The 12,512-nt window shown below is 35.8% G+C and overlaps 1 protein-coding gene across 1 annotated transcript in view; it reads right to left on the bottom strand.

Annotated features, from left to right (window-relative positions):
* Nucleotides 1-12,512, bottom strand: part of LOC120351845 (myb-like protein F) — a 27,585-nt gene that overhangs the window by 8,039 nt on the left and 7,034 nt on the right. Inside the window, exon 2 of the mRNA XM_039430469.1 lies at nucleotides 7,264-7,529. Within this exon, the coding sequence (XP_039286403.1) occupies nucleotides 7,264-7,402 (139 nt within the window). The 5' untranslated portion in view covers nucleotides 7,403-7,529. The remainder of the gene's footprint in view (nucleotides 1-7,263; nucleotides 7,530-12,512) is intronic.

Here is a 12,512-nt window from a genome sequence, read left to right as displayed (position 1 = left end):
AAGGAATACAACTCTGGAGTGGTTCAAATCCTACCTTACCAACCGTCAGCAGAGAACTAAAGTTGGAAGTCGTAATCAGTCGCTCGAGGCGAGTGGACGTCGAAATCAGTGCTCTGATAAGTCTTGTTTCATCGTAACCTCACTTTTGTTTTTAAATTACCGTACTTCTTAATTACGTACATAGTTTTACAGTGATGGCGCAGTGTTATTATTGTAACAGTTCTCTGCCAGATACGGATGATTTAGTGACATGTTTTGGGTGTAATAACAAATTCAATTTCCAGTGCAGTCTCAAAGAAACAACATATCGCCGAATGTCGGAGGATGAACGAAAAAAGTGGCGTTGCTTCCATGTATGCAAGAATTCGAAAAGCGTTAAAGGGAGCACATCTTCAGGTAACTTAACTACTAGCGATAATCTTGATGAGCAGGACATTCGTACACTCCTCCAACTATTGAACACTAAATTGACCAACATTGAAACTACAGTGAATTCTGTTCAGTCGAGTCAGGAGTTTTGTCCGCTAAATATGATGATCTACTTGTAGAAATAAAGAGCTACGTACTGAAAATAAAAAACTGACAAGTGAAATAGCCAAAATGAACGCACAATTACGGGAAAAGGATAATCACATCAACGATCTCAGCATGAAAATTAATGACCTTGAACATACGGTAGAATAAATAACTTGGAGATTCACTGTCTTGAAGTAACTGATAAGTCTCCTCTCGATGATCTAAAACACATAGCTGATAAGATAAACGTGAAATTTAATGAAAGTGATGTGAGTGCTGCGCACAGATTGCCAATCAGAAATCCACCAAAAACTCAACAGTGAATTCTCCACCTGTGCTGATTGTGCAATTTGTCTCAAAAATTGTCCGAGCTGAATGGCTCACCAACGGCCGAGCAGCAAAACTTACTAATAAAGATCTGGGAAACTCGTCTGATAGGTCTATTTACTTCAATGAAAATCTCACAGCGTTTAATAAAAGATTATTCATGCAAGCTAAGTTACGAGCAAAACCACTTGGCTACAAATATGTATGGACCTCTCAGGGTAGAATACTAGTAAGAAAAGAGCCCCAGGCACAAGTGATCCGTATTAAGGTTGAATCGGATCTCGATAGAATCATCTGATAAGATTACTTATACCTCTGCACCAATGTTCAGTTTCAAGATTTCCGTATTTCCTTTTACAACTCTCATTCTACTTTGTGCACTGGGCTTTGTATTATTGTTCTATTATTTGTAATTCAAGTACCTACCATTGTTATTTTGAAAATCTGGAATTATTCATTCATTATTAACTTATCAACCATACAGTCATGATAGATTATGATTTTCCAATTGAGGAGACGGTTTTGCCTTGCAAGGCGTTTCCAACTATTGATAGCTGGCTTGCTGATAAGAGCATTCCTTCCTCTTTATCGCTAGAGATTATTGCTCCGCTTAAAATTATCTATCTTAATATTAGGTCACTGAGACAGAATTTCAACGAACTCACTTTAGCTGTCTGTAATGCTAATATCGATATTATTTTTTTGTCAGAAATCAACATTGATTCTAATTTAAGTAGTCTTTTTCAATTAATGGGTATAGATCTTTATACAAATGTGCCCCTAATAGATTATATCATGGCCTTGCAGCTTCATAAAGAATAAAATAAATTTCAAGGAAATCACTGTCAACTTCAATGTAATAAATTTAGAATATATTATGTTAGACATTAAATTTAAAAACGTATCTTTCAATATAATCAGTTTGTATAGGCCACACAGTTTTCAAAAAGATAATTTCATCTCTGATCTCGAGAAACTAATACTTGAAGTTGATAATAAAGCGAATCTTATCATTTTAGGTGATACAAACCTAGATCTTTTCAAACAAAATGATCAATTTGTACAATTATATGAATCGATGTTATTATCTTATGGTTGTAAAAAAGGTATATCTATAGTCACGAGAGAAGAGCTCAGACAAAACTTGCTTACTCAAACTTGTATTGATCATTTATTTTTACGTCTACTTAGCAGTAATTTTAGTTCAAATACCGGAGTAATAAATGTAAAGATCTCTGATCACTATAATTTATTGTAGGTTGCAAAATTCGATACAACCCCCAAATAAAATCCAATCAAGATAAAGAAGAATTTAAGACAATCATTGACAGGAAAAAACGTTCATCCATTTTAAAACAGAGCGAATGGAATAGTTTCTTATTTTTCTCACCCAACTTAGTATACGATAAGATAAAATTGAATTTCGACAGAGCATTGAACCAATCTAAGAAAATAATTCGTATCAAAAACAAGAAATCCAATAATTTCAATAATAACTGGATGACTGAAGAACTTTATAATAAACTTAAAATGCGAGATGTCTTATTCAGACGCACCAAAAGTAATCCTTCGAATTCAGAATACAAAAATGAATATCAATCTTTTAGAAACAAACTAAATAAAGAAATAACACATGCTAAGAGAAATTATATAATTAAAAATTTTAATTACTCTAAAAACGATATTAGAAAGAAATGGAAGTGTATAAATGGAATTCTGGGAAGATCATCGGATGTGTCTGATGATAGAGTCCTAAACAGTTTTTCTAATAAATTCTCAACTCCCGACCAAATTTGTTCTGCTTTCGCCGACTCCTTTATAAAAAATATCAGGAATACTTCTCATTCATGTCCACTGATTCTCGATGACTCTGTCGCGGTCCCACCTAATGTAAATTTCTATCTCAGAAAAGCTACTGTTCAAGACATTAAACAAATAGTAAATAATATGGATAAAAATAAATCACCTGGTTTTGATGGTGTGGGAGTTTTGGATTTTCATATCCTTGACGACTATCTCTATATCCCTCTATGTCACTTGATCAACTTATCTATCTCAAAAGGAATTTTTCCTGACTCAATGAAGATTTCTATAGTTAAACCAATTTATAAATCTGGTGCTCGTGATAACTTTAACAATTTCAGACCTATATCTAAATTGTCAGTACCCGAGAAAATTTTTGAAAATATTTATTCACACACTTAAATAAATACCTTCTTCAAAATAATATTCTTTCCAACTCTCAATATGGGTTTCAAAAAGGAAAAAGCACTGAGTCCCTTCTCGTAAATTTTACTAATAAAATAAACAATCTGCTAAACGACAGATATCATGTTCTTGCACTATTTATCGATTATTCTAAAGCTTTTGATACCCTTGATCACAAGATATTACTGCGAGAATTATCAAATATAGGAATTACTGGCAATGTATTGAAGTTATTCAAGAGCTATCTGACTGATAGATATTTCATGGTCAACCTGGGTGGCAATCACAGTGGATTACACAAAAATGATGATTTTGGTGTACCACAAGGAAGTATTTTAGGCCCGATTTTATATAACATCTATGTAAACTCAATTTCCAGTGTAATTAGTCATGGAGAAGTACTAACGTATGCAGATGATACTGTTCTGATAGTTGGACATAGAGATTTGAAAACAGCCCAGCAATTGATCCAACTGGATTATAACAGAATCCTAAGATGGTCCCACGACAGACATCTAATTGTTAATAGAAAAAAACTGTATTAATGCACTTCAAGTCTCCCCATCTGAGATGCAATGAAATACCAACAGTATCAAGTCATGACTGCCATTGCCTTTATGCAAATGCTTTTCTAACTTGCAAATGTCCGCCTCTAGATCTAGTGAATAGCACCCGTTATCTTGGTATTATAATTGATTATAGCCTGAGATGGAATCCTCATATCGATCACATTGCAAAAAGACTTCAAGCGCTAAATGCAAAAATTTATTATCTGCATAGAAACATCACTCCCGACTGCTTGTATCTAATTTATAAGTCACTGATGGAACCTATTGTTAGATATGGAATTGAAACATGGGGAAGTGCAGCAAATTATCTTTTAAAAAGAATAGAGCGAATCCAACTGAGAACATTAAACTGTATAACAACCAGAATCCCTGTCTTTAATATTGATCCTAACAACCTACAAAACATCTATATATTTTACCATACCCTATCACCCAGAAATTTTTACTTTTACAAACTTATAACACTTTTAAATGTAATTTTCAGTATAGATTTCTTGCTCCTGCCGCACCTTACAACTTGAGATTTCCATTAATATTCCTAGTCCCCAGATTCAATAATGTATACGGCAAAAGATCCCTCCACTATGTTCTTCCCTACTTATTCAATAGACTTCCCCAAAATATTCGAGACTACACTAAAAAGGACATAATGATGTATCTTAATATTAATGCGAACACACTAAACTTATATTTATTATATACTTAGATTATCTATAATATATATTATTATTATTGTTACTATTATTTGGCTACACAATTACCAGCGAGTTTTTATATTATTTCTAAGTTCTGGCTGGCTGAAATTCTATTTTTCTCATTGTTGACACTGCCGCCTGCCTCAGCGATGAAATGTTTTATCAAGATAGTGTGAAACAATCCTTCTTTCTGAAGCTGTCTGGCTTTTCTATCAGCCCAATATTTCTTCATTCTCTCGGATCGTTGTCGTCTTTCTGCATTAGTGATTACAATCTCCCTGTGCATTTTTGGCAAATTGAATATGTGCGTTTTAAGTAAAAGGTTTATTTTCACTTTATCAATGGCATCCCCAACTTCCAAGCCTATTTCTTGAAGATCCTGTTTTAGTTCATCAACATAATTGCCACATTTTCTCTTTTTTAAATTACGCATTACAAGCTGTTTCAGAACTCAATTCTCAGGCATTCGCAAAACATGGAAAAAATGAGAAATTCTTTGTTTTTTAATTAAACTGAGGATGGGCACTCCTTATAGACTGTCTCATTGGTTGCAATTCTCCAGACTCCATTCTTTTGATAACTTTGAATATCGGGGCACCGAGCTTCGCTCGTTATTTTTATTTATTGATAAACAGAACACAATTCTCTAGAATGATCGTGTTTATATTTCACAGCTGGCTATACGTCATCTTATGAATTTCGGGGATGCGATATTTTATTTTTCACATACTCGCTTTTTTACTATCCACAGCTGTTTCAGCCAAGGATAAATTATCCTTTTAATGTCGTTCAGCGAGTTTTCCCAAGGATGAGACCTAGTGCAATCCAATCTTCATATCATAAACCTACTATGTTCCAAATTTCGTGAAAATCGTTAGAGCCGTTTTCGAGATCCGTTAAACATAAATAACCAGATATAAAATAGCCAGATATAAAAATATAGCCAGATATAAAAAACCAGATATATATACAGAAATTGCTCACTTAATATAATAGGATTTATGATGGTTCTTATGGACCGTCTCTCTGTTTTGCTCACCTGATCTGTCTTGTTCTCATTTCTGATTTGAAAGAGAGTTTCACTCGCATAAAGCGCTTCTGGACGGACTACACTATTATAGTGGCGAATTTTTGATTTTATAGAGAGACATTTTTTATTGTAAATATTCCAAGTCAAATGTTGGGCTCTATTCATTTTCATTATTCGGTTCTGCCATGTTCGGTTCTCTTTCAATCTGCAGTGAATAATTTATCCCAAGTACTTGAAACGATCAACCACTTTTAATTATTTATTATTAACTTTGACCTTGTTCACACAGAGAGGATCTATTGCCATAATTTCAGTTTTCTCATACGATTTGTACTAACCAATCTTCTGTGAAATTCGTTCAAGACTCTCAATCTGTGATCTAACTTCTCTCATATTCACCGACAATACGGCCAGATCATCTGCGAATCCTAGTATATTGCACTTTATTGCGTCTCGACCTACCCCTATCTTAGTACTCACTGGGTTTTCTACTTACCAATTATATAGTCCAGTGCAATATTGAATAGGAGTGGGGAAAGCCCATCTCCTTGTCTCAGTCCAGTCTTTATTGGGTAAGGTTCAGAAGGCTCTCCTCTGAATTTAACTTTTGACTGTATATTTGTCAAAGTCAATCCTATCATCTTTATCAACTTTGGATGTAGACCATAATACTCAAGAACCTTCAACAATGTTGGTCTATGAATGCAATCATATGCCTTATTGAAATCAATAAATGTTATAAACAGTTGTTTATTATTGATTTTAAAGTTCTCAATTATCAACTTCAAAGCCAGAATCTGGCCCGCACAACTTCTGTAAGGCCTGAATCCTCCCTGATATTCCTATAGTTGAGGTTCCAATACACCTTTTGATCTATTCAAGATTATTCTGGGAAGAATTTCAAACGTACAGTCCAACAGAGTGATTCCCCTGTAGTTATTAGGATCTGTCCTTTCTCCTTTTTTGAAGAGTGGATGAATGATACCAGTTGTCCAGTGCTCTGGCAGCATTTCTTCATTCCATATGCTTACAAAATGTTTATGCAACTCTGTTAATGTATTCAGTAATTCATATTAAGAAGAATACAAATTTAACCGATTCAATTTTCCATAGCCACAACACCAGAATTAGAAATCTGAATTTTCTTTTCGTTCCCAGAATGAACAGCTTTTGGTCAGAGATCTGTATAATATTCAGGTCCTAGAATTTACAATAAAATCCCGCAGATTGCAAAGGACGAAATAAATATTAATAGATTTAAAAGAGCAGTACGGAATTGGTTATATGATACTGGCATTTACCAGACCGAGGAGTTCATTGTAAATAGAATATAGGATGAACTACTGTCTTCTTCTTATTCTACACCTTCAACGACTAACAAACCTTTATAACTAAAATTGCTAATTAAATGTTTTATACATGTTTTAGAAAAGAGTATTATGATCACCCCGACACATATTATTAGAATATAAAATAATAATTAGAACTAAGTTTAGTATTAGCAATTTTGTATGTATAATATAACAATTATGTAAAAATAGAAAGAAAAATAAAAATCTTAGTACCCTTTTTGAAATATTTAATCACAACATAGTGATCACTTGAAAATGGCATCAATGTCCGAAACATGTTGTGATTAAATATTTCAAAAAGGGTACTAAGATTTTTATTTTTCTTTCTATTTCTATAAAAGTAGCCCTATACAGAAAAAAGATAACAATATGTATATGTTTTGTCAATAAACTCCTCTGATTGCAATCAGAGAAATTATTATTATTATTATTCACTGATTCAAGATGGTTGACTCCGTTTGGTGGTCATGGCTTGACGTAATTCTTCTCTTATCTGTGATGAAATCAGTGATTCGCAAATAATACTAAGAGTAAGTGATGAGAAAAACGTTAGGGATTGGACAAACCTTGGGTGGAGCAGTCACAATGGCCGCCCTCGGCATCGGAGGCGGCAGAGGTGGTGGAGGCGGCGGAGGCGGACGGTATAAATATGGCGCCTGTGGCGAGCAGCAGCCAAAGCGAGCACCCTCTGCTCCTCCTCCTCATCCTATCTGTTCCCTCCTCAACATGTCCCCTCTCTGCACCACTGAAGGCCCTCTGCCCTTAGCTGCTCTCCAATATCATCTCTTTTTCTGTATATTGCTCCTTCAATGTGTCTTCGCAAGGTTGATCCCTGTGCAAAATTAACATTCATTATTGATTTATTTCGAGATATATACAATACAGATGAATCATAGTATTTGAATAAGATAGGCCTAAATAATTCATCCTCTTATTTCCAAAACGAAAACACGTGATAGAAACTTTATCAAAAATTGAATTTTCAAGATGCAAACATGCAAACAGAACGCGTAAGCCTCGGTGAAGATCGAAGTTGCACAGCTGTTTATAGTCGAATTGAAAGAAATTCCGACTTGGAGGGATATGTGGAGCCGAGAAAAGTAGGGATACAGCGACGGCGATGTTGCCGTACTGAAGCGGACAGCGTTCTGTAGTATTTAGTGAATGATCAAAACCTCACGATAGACATGACTCTGAAAGCACTGCATAGACAGAGCCTGATCGGCAACTTGGTAACCATGCCCCTCTCTATGACTCTATTCATCACTCCAATTGGTGGAACCTCTTCTTAATTGATATGAATTGATTAGACTATATTTTCAATTCCACTGTATTGTATACCGTTTATTGAGAAACACGACCACGGTTTGTTGTTGAGACTAACACGTTGGCTGTAAAAATGCTTCAGCTGCACAATGAACTCCAGCTGTAGCATTAATGACCGGTCTTAGATGCTCCAGTTGCAGTCATTACTACGGCTGTAACGATGCTTCTAAATCGAACAGAAGTGGTAGCTGATAATCTGAATATCAATAATTCCACAAAGTCAATAATAAACACAAGGCTGCAAAGTGCAAATACGATCATTGCTTCATAATAATTAATACTCAATCATATGGTAGTGCCATTTTGTAGGAATGATCAAATAATTTACTCTCTTATCACACCATTCCTATAAAAGATGAGTCTACTGGCCCAAGAGGTTATTGGGTAACCAAAAATTACTTTGCCATTTTCTTATTTCCAGCAATTCAGTTTCGTTATAATATTTGATATCTTCTTCCAGTACTTAATCTTGATTTTGATTGAAGAGCTTCCTTTTCTCTAGTTAAATAATGAAGGGCGCATTTGAGTTTTGTTGGACTCATTTATAAAAGAATGTTGAAAAAGAGATCAGTATGCTCAATAATACATGCATTCAAATCGAAAACTTTCGATTTGAAACGGTCAAACATTTCAATAGTCGTAGCCTCGTCTCAAACTACAACAAAGCTTAACGAAATCATGAGATAGGGGAGGGGAAGACTCCCTGCCCTCAGTTATCGCAGTCACTGATTGTCACTGCAGGGCAAGGCTCACCAAAGTAAAACTAATACATTGACAAAATGGTAGCTATTACTAAGGAAAAACTTGAATTCACATCAAGCAGGCGAATGACAGGAATCATGACACTACTTTTTCAGTGCTTTCTTTGCGAAGAACAATTTCAGAGCGGACGAGAATTGAGCGTTTTTCTAGTGCATTCGTGCCTGGCTGTGCTAAGCTCATTCGCACGTGCTCTCAGCTCCATAAAAAGAGCTCCCGGCAATCAATCTAATACGCACACACACAACAAAAATAGCTGAAAGCTTTTTGACAAAACATTGCGAACACTCGTGATCCGAACTCGTGGCCAGCGCGAGCCAATAATTGTTAAGCTCACTCCAATATTCACGGATCCATTCATATCAAGAGCACAGGTCACGCAGTCCTAATAGAAAGGAGGAGTGATAGAAAGGAGAAGAAAAAGGAGTACCTGAATAAAGAAAAATAATATGATGGAAAAGAGAAGAAGGAGAAGGAGAAGGAGAAGAAGAAGGAGAAGGAGAAGGAGAAGGAGAAGGAGAAGGAGAAGGAGAAGGAGAAGGAGAAGGAGAAGGAGAAGGAGAAGGAGAAGGAGAAGGAGAAGAAGAAGAAGAAGAGAAGAAGAAGAAGAAAAGAAGAAGAAGAAGAAGAAGAAAAGAAGAAGAAGAAAAAGAAGACGAAGAAGAAGAAATAAGGAAGGCGAAGTCGAAAAGAGAAGGTGTGAGATGGCGAGAACAGAGATGGAAGAAAACCGACAAAGTGGAGAAAAATGATGCAAAATAATCTTCTTAGAAAAAATGAGCAAATAAGTCAAGTTCAACAAGAGGAAGAAGATAGAAAGGATTTGTGGTATGGTGTCGAATATAATCATTGCAGAAGAACGAAGAAAGGTAGAAGAAAGGAGAAAAGTAGAAGAAGAGAAAAAAGTATGGACTGAAAATAGTATACAACAGAAGGAGTTTGGAAGATGAGAAGATATTATGTGAGAAATATTGATAAGGAGATCATGGGGGAAGGGAGGGGGTATGAGAGGAGAATAAGATAATTTATTGCAAAGAATGAGAAGAGAAGAGTGGACGAGAGTGATAGAGATGAGAGGAGGGGGTGGAAGAGGAAAGGAGAATGTGAAAAAATATAATCATAAAGAGAGGAGGAAGAGCATGGTGAGTAGAGCAGTGAGCTACATTATAATTACGATTCGGAAGAGGAGGAATGGGGCATGATGACTGGGGGAGGAAGAAGGAGGAGTAGAAAAATAAGAAAAAATGAAAAGGAGATAAAGATGGGAAAGAAATAAGGAAATTGAATGGGGTAGAGGAGACAAAAAGAAAGAGGATATAGATTATAGCAGATTGGGATGAAAACGCGGAAAGCAAAAGTGGAGGGAATGTGAGGAGGAAAAGAGCTGAAAATAGAACAAAGATAAGATAACATGAATAAGCAGAGAAGAAAGTGGAGGACAACATTAGCAAACCATATAAAAGAAGAAAGTTGATGTCGTTGACTGCTGTTTTAATAAGAGCACAAATAAAAAGGAATAAAATTCTTTAAAAGGAGAGTGAAGCACTGGATGACATGATGATGATGGGTGAAGGAGGAGAGGTGCCGGGTGCGGGGTTGATCCTCTTTGACCTCTAACACGACTGCTCTGTCCTCATTCGAGAGAGCGAATAAATTAAAAGCGGCTTAAAATCTGCGTCCAACAATCTAACAACGGAGCAAACAGATGGTATTTAGGTGACCATCAAACTATTTCAATGCCAAACTGTATTGCCTTAAATATACATAATATAAAATATTGTTCTTTTCTCCCCAGTATATATAGTATTGCTATAAGTTATCCTTAAGATAAATATTCTTATCTGGTCTCTGCAAACTGTTGGACAACCGTAAATAATGTGAAACTGGCTGCAGCTTACTGCGGCTTCTGTCTTTTGACAACGGTAGCGGTAATGCCGCTGATAATGCCGTTGTTCGAATGAATTTTTACTTGTTACAATTCAATTTGAATAAATTATTACGCTAGTCTAAATTATTATTTTATTGCTTTTGAGTTTATTAGTGGAGAGTTTGTCGTGGAGAATTTCACATTTTATTAAGAACTCTCCCTTAGGATTTGTGAGAACTGAATAACTCAAGATAATCTAGATTAGATAAGATCAGGCCACAACTAAAGATCTCACAAAAAAATGATTAGCTGGTTTTTCCAATATAATGTAGGCTAGATGAGATCCCAGCCACCTCTAAAAGGTGCCATTTCCTACTAAGGATGATTGCAACGTAGCTGAGTAGTTTTGACATCTGGTCAGCCTAGTTGAAAGCAGTGGAAACAATAGTTCAAGATGCATTGATTTATACGTGCATGCGTCATTGCATGCGTCATTGCATGCAACCGGCTCATTGATCTGATTCATTTTAATAGGATTAATTGCTTAGTGAGCATTGGTTGAATGGGAAGAGCGTTGCAGTTATCATCCATAGCGAATATTATGACAGTTGAAACTGGAAACATAAACTTACTAGCAAGAAATTTTTGGAAATTTGGAATTTCGATAAAATTTGGAATTTCGCATATAGATTCTTAATTAACCGAGGATGGTTAGGACTATATTTTAAATTCTTCAAGATTTTATTACGTGAAGTTTTCAATTTGTCATGCTTCCAGTTGTTGTATGGAAACAGCTGAACATTTCTTTTACAAGGTAGATTAGATGATAGGTATGATTGGGGATTTTCTGTCGCATCAAAATCTTGGTCCGCCATCTTGGAACCACCATTTTGAATTCAACTTATTTTTTTTAAATTGGAAGGTTTTTTAATATGATACATGACTCGCGCTTCGCGCTGAGCAGGGGGCTTCGCCCCCTGCACCCCCTGTTGGGTGGGTTTGCAGCCTCCGCGCTTCGCGCTCCGGCTGGGAGGCGGGCTTTGCTTGCCCAATACCATTTTATGACTGAATAGTGTTGGGTAGCAGCCTCCGCGCATAGCGCTCCGGCTGGGAGGCGGGCTTCGCCCGCCCAATCTCCTTTTATGACTGTATAGGGGGGTAACATTTTCGTGATTTGGAGGTTTTCCCATAACCTTCAGTGTGTTCTCTAACTGATTTTGAGGTGGGGTTTCCGAGACAATCAGCCGTATTGGCTGAGAATTTTTCGTAATTTTTGTCTTTTAATATAATAAGATTTCGATACAGAATTTCGAGAGAAAATGAATGGTGAAAACAGCACCAATTTCTCAAACCGTTCAAAAATTATTCTCATTAAAAGATGCTGATAAATCATCCATCTATACTATAATAATGGAAGAACTGGCTTATACATGAACGGGATAGGAAAATTATGGTTAACGCATCATCACGTCTCAACTACTGGACTGATTGACTTGAAATTTTGCATAAAGATTCTTTATTAACCGAGGATGGATAGGATAGGCCTATTTCCAATTTTCCAATATTTCATTACGTCAAGTTTTCAGTTTGTGAAGTTCTAAAAAACCCTTGCGGAGCACGGGTTACCTGCTAGTACTATACTAAGTTTCAGTCACTATCAATTTATTTTTCCAGGACTTCTGCTTTTTCTAATTCTCACCATAAATTATCTTACTCTAATATATAATTCAATTTTTTTCTAATATGTAATGCAATATTTGATGATTATAGAAAGGCCTGTATCCTGACATATTTTCTGCATAAATATCCATCCATCCAGATACGAACTACGAAATACTTAGTTTCGGCCTAATCTATTTCGTG

The sequence above is a fragment of the Nilaparvata lugens genome, chromosome 6, assembly GCF_014356525.2.
Source record: "Nilaparvata lugens isolate BPH chromosome 6, ASM1435652v1, whole genome shotgun sequence".
Taxonomy (NCBI): Eukaryota; Metazoa; Arthropoda; class Insecta; order Hemiptera; family Delphacidae; genus Nilaparvata; species Nilaparvata lugens.
The sequence above is the reverse complement of the archived record's forward strand: the minus strand, read 5'-3'. Positions and strand labels throughout refer to the sequence as shown.